Source organism: Dermacentor albipictus, chromosome 8 (genome assembly GCF_038994185.2).
Source record: "Dermacentor albipictus isolate Rhodes 1998 colony chromosome 8, USDA_Dalb.pri_finalv2, whole genome shotgun sequence".
Classification (NCBI taxonomy): domain Eukaryota; kingdom Metazoa; phylum Arthropoda; class Arachnida; order Ixodida; family Ixodidae; genus Dermacentor; species Dermacentor albipictus.
Window position 1 is genome coordinate 68,177,209 of NC_091828.1, and position 15,343 is coordinate 68,192,551.

Here is a 15,343-nt window from a genome sequence, read left to right on the forward strand (position 1 = left end):
CTAACGCTTATGACACCAACGATCTTTGGGTGAGAGCCTTGGCCAGCTCCGACCTCGAGGATCAAGAACGGCTGGTCCCGAGGGACCACGACGCGGCTCGAGATCAGGGCATTCTGGATTGAGGACGCCTGTCGAAAGCTACATCCACATAGTAAAGACGTTTATTCTCTCTCTCGGCAATGGTACTCCCGCACAGGCATCCTTTGCTTGACTCCTTTGACGACAGCACTTTCTAGCGTGTCACACGTGCGCAGAAGTTTTCGTGGGAAGCGCCTTGTGTGACTGACTTCAGGAAAATAATGCAAGTGCGCGGAATGGAGGTCCAGTCACAATAAATTATGAATTGCTTAACTTTATGGGAGGGAGGGTCCAGTCAGGCCCTGTTGCCTTTCACGCTTTCCCTATATGTGCCTAAACTATCGCACAGTCGCATAGATTTCGATTGAAAGGAAGTCGATCCCGCCGTTTTTCATTCATGCATCCCCAAGGCTTGGGTTTATGGCAACTTATGACTTGGCTCGAAATCAAAAGTCACGCGATGAAATCTCGGAGACATGCTTCTTTATTCAGCCTACATCCGTTCGTTAACAATCAAATTAGGGACTCGAGACGCACATTCTTGAGCCTGATGAAACCACCGTGGGCGAGGGCGAACACGAGGAGCCAGATGGCGGCCATCGAGACCAGAGGCTGTGCCCGGATGTGGTCGAACGTGTGCTCCGCCCAACTCTGCTGACGTCGGCTGCAAAAATAAATAAGCAGGAATACTGGAAAGGAAGTTGCCTGGAATACGAAGAAAAATTTCAAGAAACTGATTTCACGGCAAAACACTATGGGCGCACAGCGGACCACACAATATTACGTGACCTTCGTTCCACTTGAGGCGCTTTTTCGCAACAAATTTGTTCAACACATTTATTGATATCAATGGCCAGCTCATTGCCGCTATTGCATCGATGCTATTATCAGTTACTACTGGGAACTGCGAGGCCCGAGCCATAGTTCTGGCACTCAAGATATTTGAAGACCAGACGAGGTCTTTTGGCCGATATTAAAAAAAAGTCGTTACATAATTTTTTTTTGTGCTTGTGGCAGTTGCGGATGAAGGATATTTGCATTACGAAAAATTATCGATAAACCAAACTCAATTTACCAGGCTTCTTCGTTATGTGCCGCTTGGATAATTAAAGCATAGTTTTCCGGAACTTCGCATGAACGGACTGGCCGGCAAACACTCCAATGAGTGCGCTAAACGTGCTTTATCACGCGATAGTTTCACAACTATTACATAGAGGTATAGTTAGTTTACGAGGAGTTATAAAGGGCGAAAAGGAACATTCATGGTCTGGAAACTGGATAAATGAATAAATTCAATCAAAAGTATTCTTGGACAGTCCTATCACTGAAGTGACTAACCGCACTGTTGTAGAATAAAAAAAAAATAGAACATGAAATCAGGAGGAATGTAAGCTAAGAAATGCTTATTTAGGAAAGGATATGCAGTTATTTTGGTACTTACGTATATGTATACGCATCAATTTCTGGTTGTTGGAGAAACGGTTACGCCTGTGGTGTGCATCCGCACATATAAATACAAGACTAGCGTTTCCTAAAACCATAATTTGTTTGCGCTCACTTCCGTGTCTTCTTTTAAGTTTTTACTCACCAGTTGTGCTAAACATATGCAATGTACAAATAACTAGCCTTAGTGGTGGCACTGCTATTTACATAGTTGACGCTGCGCACTTTACCGAAATGAAGCTTCGCTTAAACCATAGAAAATTCTGACTCGCCCACCCCGCCCCTGTAAGCTTCGTTTCGCACAAATCGTGCGAAATATTAAGTTGCAGGTTGATTTGAAATTTATCATAATGATATTTGTCGGCGACTGTTCCCTAGTTCGGCGTAAACATACTAGCTGTCACCCGTAATACATGTGACTAATAATTCAACACGACATTAAATACAGCGATAGCTGGTCCGTCGGCGACGCCAACGACAAACCAATGATAGGAAAGCTGTCGCCGGCAGCATTGTCATCATATGGTTGCTATACTAAATAGTGAGGGCTGACTGCATGTCGAGGGTACCGAGACGGGCCTCACTGATGTTCTGACGTAGCACTGACGAGGCTTTTTGGCCAGTTGTGTGCTCCGAAGTTCAGGTATATGGTACTTGGTACTTGCAGTCAAAATGTATACACAGTTGCAAGGAATATGCAGTTGCAAGGACTACACACTTGAAAGGAATGTGCAGATTGCGCAAATTATTGTCTCACTTATACTAGCTTTTGCGCATTAATAAGGGAACCATGTTCAGTCACGTCCAATATGACCTGCAACACCGGTGCACATGGTCGAAGGGGCTTCAAGACTGTACGGCTGCGCAGACACAGGGTAAGTTCCAGACCTAAACACAGGTTCAATTTGGGGTATTTATTGAGCCGCTATATCGCATGTCAGAGCCACCGCGTAAACTTGGAGTCCCTTCGACCACGAACAAGTGTGTTGCAAGTCCATGTTGCACTGTACATCTGTGAAAGGCGCCTCTAGAGCCTGAAGGAGTGCGGCCATAACACTTATACATGTAGAGCAATAATCTAATGGCATGGGGGCAGCGGTGATATCATCGGCCGTCTTATGTTTCGGCGCTTACAAGTCGTAGGTGGGCGCCGGTGTGTACAAGTCGGGCATGCACCCGGTGGCGTCGTTGTGGTAGGACTTGGACGGCACCAGGACCACCTGGTCGCCGCGCAGCAGAGGCAGGCCTTCACCGAGAGCCACGCGCCGGAACGAGTCCACGAATCGACCGCGCAACAATCGGCACGGGACCTGCGCGAGTCAGCAGAGCACAGGCGACTGCGGTGACTGCGGAATCGTACGATTCTTGCTTAGCACTTCGTAGTGTGACTGCCAGTAAAAAAAAAAGCTCCTGGAAGAGAAGGCAAAGACATGTAGTCAGCACCTACGAAACAGGGGTCCTAGTTTCTTAAGCTACTTTCGGGAACGCCGCCCTATTATACGCAGTTTGGCAAAGCCCGTGGGAAGTGAACGGAAGTAGTGGCATACTTACGGTTAGCGCTGTTTTCGTGTTGCATAGTTTTAGAGTGCACCAACAGGATGACGGGGGCTCCATTGTGGTGCCTCTTTGAATGGCACGTCATTATATTTAAAAGGAAAAGTATCATACCCGAAAAATTAGCGGCTGGAAATAGCGCTTCACGAGCGTGGTGACCAAAGAGAATATATGGCGAGTACTGCGTGGATATCGGCCACACAAACGCGCCGTTAACAAATCTGTTTAAGTATCGCATCGCGAGCGTGAGCATGAACATGACCGTCGCTAAGGATCACATAATGTCATGGATGGCAATAAAGATTGCTGTGCATATGTCATTCAGTTTTACAGCACGCAACCGTTTCACAAAAGCTTGGGTACACAGATTTCAAGATGTGCGCTGGATCTGCATCTACAGAGGGATAATTTCTACGTTTCTACGTTCTAGTGATAATTTCTAAATCGACTGCTACAGACAACATAATTCTAGTCCTTGCACTGGTTTGTTCAGAGAGGCGGACATTGCTTGCAAATGACATTGAAATACCCATTCTAATAATCAACAAAAATTACTAATTAACTTCTCAATTTATTACATTACGGCACATATTGCAGTTTGCGATTTGTAGGTGGTGAACTTGCAAGAGGTATCCACTTCAAGTAAATTTCCAGGATGACACTAGTTTCGAGACATTATTACTAAAGTGTGGAACGAAATACATGGGCGTTCCAGTTACTTTTGTGCTTTCATGCATGAGTGGGCGTTTTGTGCGAAAAATTAAGTGGAACAACAGCGCATCTTTAGGGCAATTTAGTGGTGCATATCTACGAGCTGGCGTCATTCTGTGAATTCAATCTAAGTGGCGGATACGCCTTGCAAACTAAGCGGCTACAATCCGCCAATTACAATATGTGCCGCCAAGGAATTAATGAAACATATTTAGCAGGCCTCCGTTTATTACTTGAATATGTGTCTGTCAATTCTCGTGCAAGTAATGTCCGCCTCTCTGAGCTCAAGAACTAGGATCTCTATCTGCAACAACAGATTTAAAAAAAAATTCCATAAAGCTTTTACGCCGACGACGTCACGCTCTGGACCAAAGCACCTACTACTGGACAACAAGAACGCAATTTACAAGAAGCCGTCGATACTATCGAAAGATACCTCCAAGACTGCGGTCTCCAATGCGCACCCGAAAAGTTGGAGCTTCTCGTCCTGAGAGCATGGTCAAGAGGAAGACCACCTAACTATATCGAACCCGATCCTAGCGTCTCGCTCAATGGAACCATGATCCCTACAGTCGACTCTTTTCGCCTACTCGGACTTAGCATCCACAAGCACGGATCAGGGGCGGCCACTCTCCCGCGTCTCCAACGCACACTGTTACAAGTTACACACCTCGTCAAGAGGATCACAAACCAAAGAAGCGGACTCGAGGAGCACGACACACTAAGCATAATTCAAGCTCTCCTAACTAGTCGTATCACCTACGGAACTCCCTACTTGAGGCTCAAGCCGGCAGAAATAAAGAACCTCAAATTTGTCATTCGAAAGGCAATCACAGTAGCCTTGACGCTCCCACCCATGGCATCAACGGAGAAACTCCTAAAGCTCGGCGTCCAGAATACGTGGGAAGAGCTTGTCGAGGCTCATAAGATCAGCCAACTAGAGCGGCTCAAGCTCACACCCACCGGACGTGCAGTTTTGCGCTACCTCAAATACAGTGAGAGCTTCATTGCAGACACAGACCAGAAAGCAAGAATCCCACCTGCAGTCCGGGACTGCATCAGCGTTGCAAGAATGCCGTGCAATATGCATCCAACTTATCATAAGGAGCGTCGGCAAAGCAGAATCCGCGCACTCAGCAAGAAATACGGGAGAGACCCTGATACGAGGTACACCGATGCTGCCCGGTATATTAAACGAAACGCCTTTGCCCTAAGCGTCACGGATCACCAAGGCAAAGAACTTGCAGCTGTCACCACCCGAGCAAGAGCCCCTGAAACTGCAGAGGAAACGGCAATTGCTCTGGCAATAACAACTTGCCCTGAAGTAGCAGTGATACTAACAGACTCCCAAACAGCAGCTCGCAACTATCAAAAAGGCCGCGTATTAGGAACAGCGCTCAAAATACTGAAAAAGCACATCGCACGCGCCCCGCTCCCCGACACCTACATCGACTGGGTTCCAGGCCATCAGGGCATGTCAGGAAATGAGGCGGCACACGCCGCTGTCCGCGAGCATACCAGCCAGGCTTTCCTGCCATCCCACACTAGACCGGCCACCAACGTTGATGACATCGCCCTAAAGTACTTGGAACTTCTGCAACACCACCGACTCAGCAGAAGAACGTACGCTTTACCACACAAGAATCTGAGCAAAGAGGAAGAAGTCATCTTGCGCCGCCTACAGACCAACACCTACGTGCACGGAATAATCATGCACAGACTGTATCCTACACAGTACTCGTACATATGCCCCCATTGCGACGTTCCAGACACCCTGCAACACATGGTCCAGGATTGCCCACTGCGTGACACACCCACCGACCCTACCTCACAAGCTCCACAAGACGACTCCAAAGAAAGCCGCCCCATAGAAGCACAAAAAGAGCGCCCCAACTCACCGCAGATCCATGCGATAACCGAAACTTGGGAGGTCAAGCTTTCCTCCGATTACCTGGACGACCAACGCAGTCTCGTCGCCCGGGCCAAAGAGGCAGCCCAAGCCAGAGGGTTCTTGAAATAAGGAATCCTCCTACCTAGGGTGAACCGGGTTCTGACTCGGTTTACCGTTTCGGAAAATAAAAGTTTAGTTTTCTCTTTTTTCATAAAACTTAGGAATGATCATCCCGCGTATAGTTTTCTCTGGTGTGTCCATCGCCAGCCACGGACGTAGCGCCCTGAGGACGCCTGGTGTTTCGTTGTTGCCCGGTGTCTGAAGCACGCAGCGTTTTCGCCGTTCGGAAACAGCTGAGCCAACAGGCGTGCTTACCGATCCCCGCTTGATGGCGTAACAGGTGCGATTGTTGGCCGTCCACCCGCCGGGACAGGACCCGCTCCACGGGATGGTGGATCCTCCCATACCGGCCATCTGCAGGAGCACGTCGGACAGGGGCAACGAGTCGGCGACCACGCGCAGGACCACGTACAACGTCAGCGCGTAGCCCGTGCCTGCGTCGCGTGAAGAGGACGCAATGACGCCGGCACCCAAGTGTCAGCATTACGGGACAAAATTTAAACTAAAGAAGCGCGACGTGGACAATGACGTTAGGACATTCACACTAGGATTTGCGTAGTCGATTGAACTTACGGAGAAGTCACGGCTCCGAAGTCCTGGCCAGTAGGCTCAGCCCTGCCAACGTCCGTTCCTCGTATTTCTCTTCATGCCCACGGTGCCATTGAGGCTGCTCTTTCTTGCGGCTTCAGGCATTTATTATTGCGTTAGGTTGTGGGCGCTCCAAATGCATATTTGCTGTCGCTGCCGGCATCACCGTGAGGTTCCGTATAAGGTGCAAGGGCGATAAAACCGTCGCCGCGCGCCGTACGCTGTATGTGGGAGTGAAAGCGTTCGACGGTGAGCCGGCAAACGCGGTTCAATCTTGCGTGTGCAAGCGAGGAGCCCGGTTCGGACGCGTGCCCTCTCCTGTCGCGCGCGAGGCAGGGTGGTCAGGCGAGGGGTGAGGACATTCTTCTCCGGCGGCTGCTAAGGCGCATCGATGTCCTTCTCGCCCGCCGCTTTATACAGAGTGGAGACAACTGCGGCGTCTATTACGGCGTTCGGCATGCGAATGGCGGACAGCGTAGTAGACGCCCTTGGCGGGCGCCGTATACGTTGCCGGTGCTCGTGTATCTTAAAAGCGATCCGCGACGTCTCCGAAGTGCACGCCCACGCGGGGTTCATCTTCAAAGTGATCTGCTATGTTTGCGGAGTGCGCGTAGTGCCGGTAGCTTCGTATGCGCAGTGCTTCCGAAGTCTTGTTCGCGTCGAGGCGAAATATGGCACAAGGGTCCGTTCGATCGCAGCTGCTGCCGCGATTCCTCGCTCCAGCATTTTCACAGCGAGTTTTCGCGCTCATCAAACAAGCTGTGATCACTTTAACTTGTGCGCGTGAGACACCGTGCTTGTTAATTTAGTTAAAACACGTTGACGAGCTGGTTGGTTTGAATGCGTGATATAATTTGTAAGTGCGGCTGAACGAGGACACAGAAAGAATCACTCACAAAGACAACGCTGTCTCTGTGTGCCTGCTTCTTCCTACGTCGTCGTTCAGTCACGCCTACACATTATATTTTTGTTAATTTAGTTAGTAAGTGAATGCTTACAAGTTTATAGGGCCTCTAAACTACTGTCCCTATTTCGCGCAGCTGTCCGCAAATTTGCTGTCGCAATCGGTGCTTCGTCTTTCGTGCGAAACGGCGAAATATTTCTCCCAAGTTTGTGTTTTTCGTTATCCTATGTGTCTACCATTACATGAAAAGTGTTCTTGGATCACCCCAGACAATTGGTGGTAGATAGGTACGCTCCTGCCTCGCCTCGTTTCAAACCTTTCTTATGATTCTTGTTTTATTGATTCTCTGTCTCTCAGTGCAGCAGCTCCATGCTTTATTCATTAGGCAAAATCCCCTTTTTTCTAATACGCGGTTTTTATCCACACTTGCCCACATGCCCCTCTCGCTCGAAAGTAATTTAGCTCTTTTTGAGACGTCTGGCGCGTGTGTCTCCTTGTCTCGCATTCTTCCCTGTCCACAGCTAGTGCATTGAGATGCTGTGTTGAACTGCACTGTCTTCTGGATTTTTCCACATTGCCGAGTATTTTCATCGTAGCAGCTATGTTGAAGATGTGCTACATTTTACTGCCTTAATGACCAGCCCAGGTCGAAGAGTGTTTAACACTTTTTTTTTTGCCGGAGGACAAATGCGATCGTCGCTATTGCACAGGCTGCATTACGTAGAGACGCGAACGTAGCTTGATGAACGTTTAGTCGCAGATGACGTCACAATCTATGTTGCTCTCATACTCTCATACGCCCGTCTGGTACCTAGCATAAACAATGCCGGGCCCGAATAATTGGCATGTTGTCAAATCGCGTAAAACGGCCACAGTAGAAACCATGCTGTCGCCGAGGTACGATCATCGCAAGCATCGTCGTCGTCGTGTAGTCGTCGTCACGCTGCCTCGCGTGGTGCGCAAATGCTCGCCCAACACAAAGACGTTGGTCCGGCTGGCAGCGCTTTGCCGAACATCAAGCGATGCTGGATAGCAAGTTATCTGGAAATTGCTTCGAATAACGTCGATTTCCACAGTGCGTGGAATCACCTTATTTACTACCTGCCTGACATGCACACCATCGTAGCTATAACTTCTTTAACCTTGCCAATGTTACCGTCATAAATAAAATCAATGGAATTAATTAATCGATGGCTTCTCAATGCGGTGCCAAATTTTTACGCGAAGAGCACTAGCTTGAAAAGTGCAGTTTCAGAATTCGTCGATTTAGTAAACATTTTGGCCATTTGGCATATCTCGAAAATTTCACACTTGCGATTGGACGCATCGCCTAAATTATTCGGCGGTGCACTTCGAAGTTTACACACGGGGAAGCACAAACTGTGTACTTTGACTGATTGGGTCGCTGGACGTTAAAACGCAATCTTAAAACGTGCGTGACAGGACAAGAGGGACTGAATTCGTGAGCCCGTTAGTTTATGAAAACTTATTCGTGTGATCGGCTGGTCAATATTAGTAATGCCATGCCCGTGGTCACGATTGGTCGGAGAGTTGCTCAAGGCTTTGAAATGCTTCGACAGTACAGTAACGGACAAATGAATCGGCTTCCTCAGTGGGAATGTGCACAAACTTGAGCAACTTGTTGGAGTCGACTTCAATAACCCCAAGCGATGATAGGTCCGATTTCATTTCTCACCGGATCAACAGCTCCTTATCTTTTGGTCTGGAGCCGGAAGCTATGAATGTGCATCATCTACGTGGGGCGCACAATTGTGCACGAATGCGGTTATACGTTTGTGTGTGAGATAATCGATGCTCTCCACTTGCGGCGCTCACCTATGAACAGCGGAACAGTGCTGAAGACGCCGCAGTTTCCGTCTCCGGCGAACTGGGCCAGGTTGCTCTCCAGCTGCAGCATCGGCATCGCCACGGTCCCGAGCACGACAAGGTACGCCAGCAGGAACGGCACTGCGCGTGCGCGAAGCGGGCGGTTGTGTCAGTGCCCCGTTTAGGACGGCCATGAAATGTGAAGTATAGGAGCTCAGACCGTTTATCGGTCAAATTTAGCTCTTCGACTTGGCCGCTATGATCGGATGGACAAGAAAATGTACACATACGCGCAGCAAATTACCTGAGCCAACAGGGATTGCGAGAGGAAAGGAAATTGAGCTGAATCAACTATCGGTACATACGCTAGCGCTTTGTATGCTACTCGAGATTACTACTTGGTCTATTTTGCTGTATTACGAACAAAATTGACAAATACTAAGCACTCCCGGAGTTTGCGCTGGTGACAGTAAGCATGCAAGCGCCTTCGACACCGCCTTGTACAGGCTAACGCGGCCGCCTACGTCGTAGACGTTGGGCGGTGTCAGCGAACACAAAGAAAGCAGGGCAGCAAATCGAGAGGAGGCAAAATAAAGTTGGAACTTGGCAGTCTTTGCCTCTCCTCGGCTTATTATGTTGTTCTCTTGATTCGTTTGCTGGTGTCATACTGCTCAGAACGTAGAGCCAACTCAATAAGCGGCCTTGATAACGTAATTATCAGGATTGCATACAAAATAACAAAGGCGGTGGGCAGTTCTTTTCCACGAGCTGACTCTTTCCTTGAAGCCGAAGCCGAGAAAGCTGTTCAGATAGGATGCCTGTATTGCACGTTGAGCGATAACGAAGAAACGATAACGAGCATCCAAACGCTTTCTGCTTTTCAAGAAACCACAAAAGGGCCATTGTGCTCACGGCGTCTACATCTCAAAGCCCCGCAGCAATGAAATTTTGGAGAGCGTTGAACGCGTAGCTTAAGATAGCGAAGATATAGAGCAGTCCCCGTGCGAGATCGAACGTTTGAACAAAGAGCTGAATCGCCACGAAACGCTCGCAGAGAAGTCGTTCTCGATATGTTAAATAAAAAAAAAGATGCTCTCATCACCGTTCGCTGAATGTGAGGCGCGACCTTGCAATAACGGCTCCTTGGCATGGCCTCCGAGATAAGGCGGTGTCCTTACCACCCGCGGCGCGCTGCAAGATCTCGGAGGCGGCGTGTTTGGACTTACGTCATAGCGAAAACCACCTGGTGCACGCGTCACCTGCATAGGTGCGTGTTTAAAGGCTGCTAACAACAAAACTATGCAATCATTAGGCCAGCAGGTCTGCCAAGATTGTTTCAGTGACATATACTGCTCACTTGAAAGAACGAAACGAAAGTGAAATTTCGTTTCAGTTGGCCTTTAGTTAATGCGGCACGAATTCGGCGCTTGCCCGAACGCGGTGGCGATTGGTGGCACCCACCTCCTCCGTAGAAGATGAACATCATGGGAAACATGGCCGCGTTCGCGCTTCCCGTGGTCATCATGATGAGCGTGGCCAGCTTGTGAGCGCGGCTGTGGAAGCGCGCAGTGTCGCTTTGCCCCGCCGCCGGTCCCTGCTGATGCGGCGAAAAGAGCGGCGCGCTCGATTCATTAGCATTGCTTCGCGGGCACTTCGCAGGATTAATTTTAATGCAGCCAACACACCGAAAGGTAGGTTGGCTGCAAGCCTATGATAAGTGCAAGCGTGCCGTTGCCGATAGCTCTGCTGAGAATTGAGTGGGAATAGCTTCGCGCGTAGAATACGCTTTAAAACATATTCTCTGTCCTAGGGTGAGGATACGCATATAAAGGCTGCACTGTGGGTAGACGTTTCAATGTAATCGCAGCGTAACGGGCACGTTTCTGTGAAGGCAAAGCCAGACTCGGTTTTCCATCCCAACAGCGGCTTCGTGTCATGTCTCGGGACTCTGCGTACGTCCCGAGGTTTCTGCGTCGGCTGACTCGCGGCGGCGACTTATTGAAGGTGGCTAGTTAGGATGTGCCTCTGTTCAATATGAGTTCGCTGCTTCAATTCGTAGTGGGAGTGGCCGTATTGGAATGCTTGCGGAATGGGAAGTTAAAGAACCCCAGGGGGTGAAGATAAATCCAGAGTCCTGCACTACGGCATCTTTTACAGCACCCGCGTCAATTTGGGACGGTAAAATCAATCAATCAATCAATCAATCAATCAATCAATCAATCAATCAATCAATCAATCAATCAATCAATCAATCAATCAATCAATCAATCAATCAATCAATCAATCAATCAATCAATCAATCAATCAATCAATCAATCAGTTCTCGAAGATCGCCTTAGCGTTATCTGGCACAATTTACCAGCCCCTAATAATAAACGAAACAGTACGATAAAGACTGACAGAAAGCTTACCTCACTTTCCTGGTCGTTGTCGGTTGAGCTCATGAGCTTTGATAACGCCATGGCGATGGTCTTCACTGGCGCGAAAATTGAGGGCAAGCGAAGAAGGGCCAACAGAATGCTTGCGGACACGCTGGAAGGCAGTCTTCTTCTGAGAGCAGGAGAAAAGACCCCGTGGCTTCACGCGCAGGCAGCAGTGGCAGCCGCTGACGATGATGATGAGCCTTTAATTTTGACACGCGCCAGCAACGGTGTGTGGGCCGGGAGTTGGCTGGTTGCAACAAACCCGCCTAATATAGTAGTAACTGCAGGAATGATACTCAAGACAGAAGCAGCAGGATAAAAAAAGTCGAAGCTGGGCATAAAACAGAAGCGCATAATTAAGTAATCAGGTCACATGGCTGAACAATTGCATGTAGATGATGAAGATTCATTACCCGGTTGATACTGAAAGAAATATACAAATGTTGTAATCATTCTATGCTACATATTTACTATTTAGTTATGTGATAAGCATTTCTAACCTATTTAACAGGGATAGGCGGGCTAGTTGGTGGTCGTTATTGGAATGTATCATGTAACCGCTCAAAAACAAGGGACAAAGAAGGAACACACACACAGGCGCGGAACTTCAACCAGGTTGAAGTTCCGCGCCTTTCTTGTTCGGCCTTTTCGTAGGTTTCTACATGCCGTTTGCGAGTCGCTCAAGATGATTGCCGTGTCTTTCCACGTGGCGATGCCGAGGACGATAGCCACTTCCTCCGCCGTATCTGGATTTCTGGACGGTATGGTGGCAGCGATTAGCTCCTTCCCTTGGTTGTTGGTCACGGTAATTGCGTATGCTCTTCTACCTGGGTATTTTGCCGCATCTGTATATCTCGTGTTGGGGTCCTTCGAGTATTTCTTGCTCAGCGCTCTGACTCTTGCTTGTCTTCTGTCTTTGTGGTATGTTGCATGCATGTTGCGAGGTATTGGAGCGACTGAGATAGAGTCACGAAGAAGTGGCGGCAATCGGGCTTTCGCTGTATGAGAGTTTGCGAAGTACTGCTCTACCTGTTTGAGTCAGCTTAAGGCGTTCCAGCTGGCTGGCTCTGGGCGCTTCACTCATTTCTTCCCAGGTATTATAAAGGCCAAGTTTCAGGAGTGTCGTGGTTGAGGTCGTACTGGGTAGTCCTAGTGTGCTCTTGATTGCTTTTCTGATGATGATGTTGAGTTTTCCAATTTCAGCTCTCTTGAGGAGTAGATACGGGGTGCCATATGTGATACGGCTTATAAGGAGTGCTTGGAATAATTGGACGGTTTCTTGCTCTTTAAGTCCTCTTCTTTGGGTGGTTATACGCCAAATGAGATGGGTTACTTGTGTTAGGGTCCTCTGAAGCTTCGGAAGTGTGGCTGCACCAGAACCGTCTTTATGTATTGTGAGGCCAAGGACGCGGAGTGAGCCAACTTGAGGGACATCGATTCCATTGAGTCTGACGTTGGGATCTTGAGCGACGTAGGCTGGTGGTCGTCCCCGGGTCCTTGCCTTGAGTTTAAGTAGCTCTGATTTTTCGGGGGCGCGCTGGAGCCCGCATCTTGTGAGGTACTGTTCTATCTGATCGATTGCCTCTTGGAGGGTAGTTTGCTGTTGGCCGGTTGCGGACGCTTTTGTCCATAACGTTATATCGTCGGTGTAAATTGCATGGCTTAAATCTTCGATTCCTTCGAGTTGTTTTGGGAGCTTAATGATGGCGAGATTGAACAGCAAAGGTGAAATGACTGACCCTTGTGGAGTTCCTTTGTTGGGCATTTCGAACTTGTCGCTTCGGATGTTGCCGATACCCACCGTAGCCGTGCGATCTTTGAGAAAGTCGTGTACGTATTGGTAGGTCCGGATTCCGCAGTTTGTGTCTTGGAAATTTTGGAGGATTGCTTCATGCTTCACATTATCGAAGGCTCCTTTAACATCTTTTGTTAGAATAGAGAACTTTTTGTGGGGTTCTAGGTAGTCCAAGAGGTCTTCCTTGAGCTGTAGTAGTACATCTTGTGCTGAGAGGTGCTGTCGGAAGCCAAACATTGTGTCAGGCATGCGACCTGAGTCTTCGAGGTATGTGGTGAGGCGATCGTGAACCATGTGTTCGAGAAGCTTTCCAGCGCAGGAAGTAAGGGATATGGGCCGTAGGTTGCTGATTTGTAGTGGCTTGTTGTGTTTCGGGGTCATAATGATGTCTGCGTGCTTCCATTCTGCCGGGAGCTTACCTTTTTCCCAGCAGTTATTCATGTAGTCGAGGAGCCCATTTAGGGCCTTGTCTGGGAGGTTTCGTAGGATCTTGTTGGTCACCTTGTCGTTTCCTGGCGATGTGTTACGGGTCAATTTGGCAAGGGCGGCATGGAGTTCAGGAAGCGTGAAAGGGCTGTCGAGGGTGGGATTTGGTTCGCCTTTGTACGGTCGGGGATCGGTAACCTTGGGGGCATTGTCTCCGACAAGTTTACGCTTGATTTCTTCCTGAATTTGTTTCTCAGTTTCTGGATGGGAGTTAATGACTTTCTAGAGGTCATGTCTTTGCTGGGTCTTGTTTTTGGCGGTAGCTAGAAGTGCTCGCGTATATGCCAGGTCTTCTTCGTGCTGAGTGTGCCTTGAAGTTGGTCGCACAGCTTATGCCAGTTCTGACTGCTCAGTTGATCTCCGTATTCTTCTGCTTTCTTTGTTATGAAAGCAATCCGTTTCTGCAGTTTGCGGTTAAGTTTGATCTTTTTGCACCGCCTCAGTTGTCCTCTTCTGGCATCCCAAAGACGTAGGGGGTGAGAGTCTACGGCCGGCGTGTCCATCGTGAGTTGGATGACTTTAGTATGCTTCTCCGCCGCCTTGACCACTTCGGTGAGCCACTCTTCAATATTTTCAATGTTTTCTTCCATGTCATGCTCTCGGAAGGCCTTCCAGTCCGTCAGCCTCGCCGTTCCGGTCCTGCTCGGCTGTTTATGGTGCAGGATTTCAAGCTGAAGGATGTGGTGGTCGCTGCCGAGATTTTCTTCCAGTCGGGTCCATTCTGCCTTGGATATTCCTATTGTAAAGGTGAGGTCAGGATTTGTGTCCCCGGACACACTATTGCCTATCCGAGTCGTTAGTTTAGGATCATTCCAGAGGGTGAGGTGATTCTGTTGCGCCGAATCGTACACTCGCGCTCCTTTCTTGGTCGTGTGCTGGTAACCCCATGTTGTGCGCGGGGCATTAAAATCCCCCATTATTACGAGTTTATGGCCTTTAGATAGTCTTCTGGCTTGGGTGATGAAGTTTACAAAGTCGGATAATGGATCCTTGGGTGGACTATATAAGTATAGTACGTATAGTATTTGGTGTGTCTTCTTCTCAGGTAGCACTTCCACTAGGGTGTGTTCCACGGTTGTTCCCTGGATTGTGTGACCTTGCGTGGTTATATTTTTCTTCGTCAGGATGGCTGTTCTCTGAGATCCGGTGTGCGTATCATATCCCTGTATGCACAGATTGGTGTGATAAGTAGCCTGGGCTCAGGCTACCCGGGCATTATGTGCGGTGAGGCATAGCCTTTCCAACGCTGCCCTGGCCCGCTGGATAGCCCATAGTTGGTCGTGTAGTTCCGAGCTAGTCAGAGCGCTCAGCCATCACACCTCCAGAAGGTCCGGTTCTGTGTTGTCCTCTACATATATCGATCTGATCTTTGTGCACTTCCATAAGATGTGTGCCATGTTTGCGTGTTCGTGCTTGCAGAGCTTGCAGCTCACGTCCGGGTATTGTGTTAAATTTACTCTGTTTAAATGTACGGGGTTTCGGAACGTTCTGGTTTGCAACCTTCTCCAATCTGTTTCTTGAGA

General features: G+C 48.8%; 1 protein-coding gene across 3 annotated transcripts in view; it reads right to left on the reverse strand.

The window, feature by feature from the left end:
• Positions 1 to 11,794, reverse strand: part of LOC135914518 (uncharacterized) — a 57,263-nt gene extending 45,469 nt beyond the window's left edge. The window contains exons 1-6 of one of the 3 annotated variants that reach the window (XM_065447418.2): positions 11,528 to 11,794; positions 10,578 to 10,710; positions 9,126 to 9,257; positions 6,053 to 6,231; positions 2,656 to 2,831; positions 616 to 742 (exon numbers count right to left, since the gene is read on the reverse strand). In XM_065447418.2, the coding sequence (XP_065303490.1) occupies positions 616 to 742; positions 2,656 to 2,831; positions 6,053 to 6,231; positions 9,126 to 9,257; positions 10,578 to 10,710; positions 11,528 to 11,578 (798 nt within the window). In that variant the 5' untranslated portion in view covers positions 11,579 to 11,794. Of the gene's footprint in view, positions 1 to 615; positions 743 to 2,655; positions 2,832 to 6,052; positions 6,232 to 6,370; positions 6,688 to 9,125; positions 9,258 to 10,577; positions 10,714 to 11,527 lie in introns of those variants that run through there. The other 2 variants (XM_065447417.2, XM_065447419.2) reach the window with 2 other exon arrangements.
• Between the last annotated feature and the right edge of the window lie 3,549 nt (positions 11,795 to 15,343).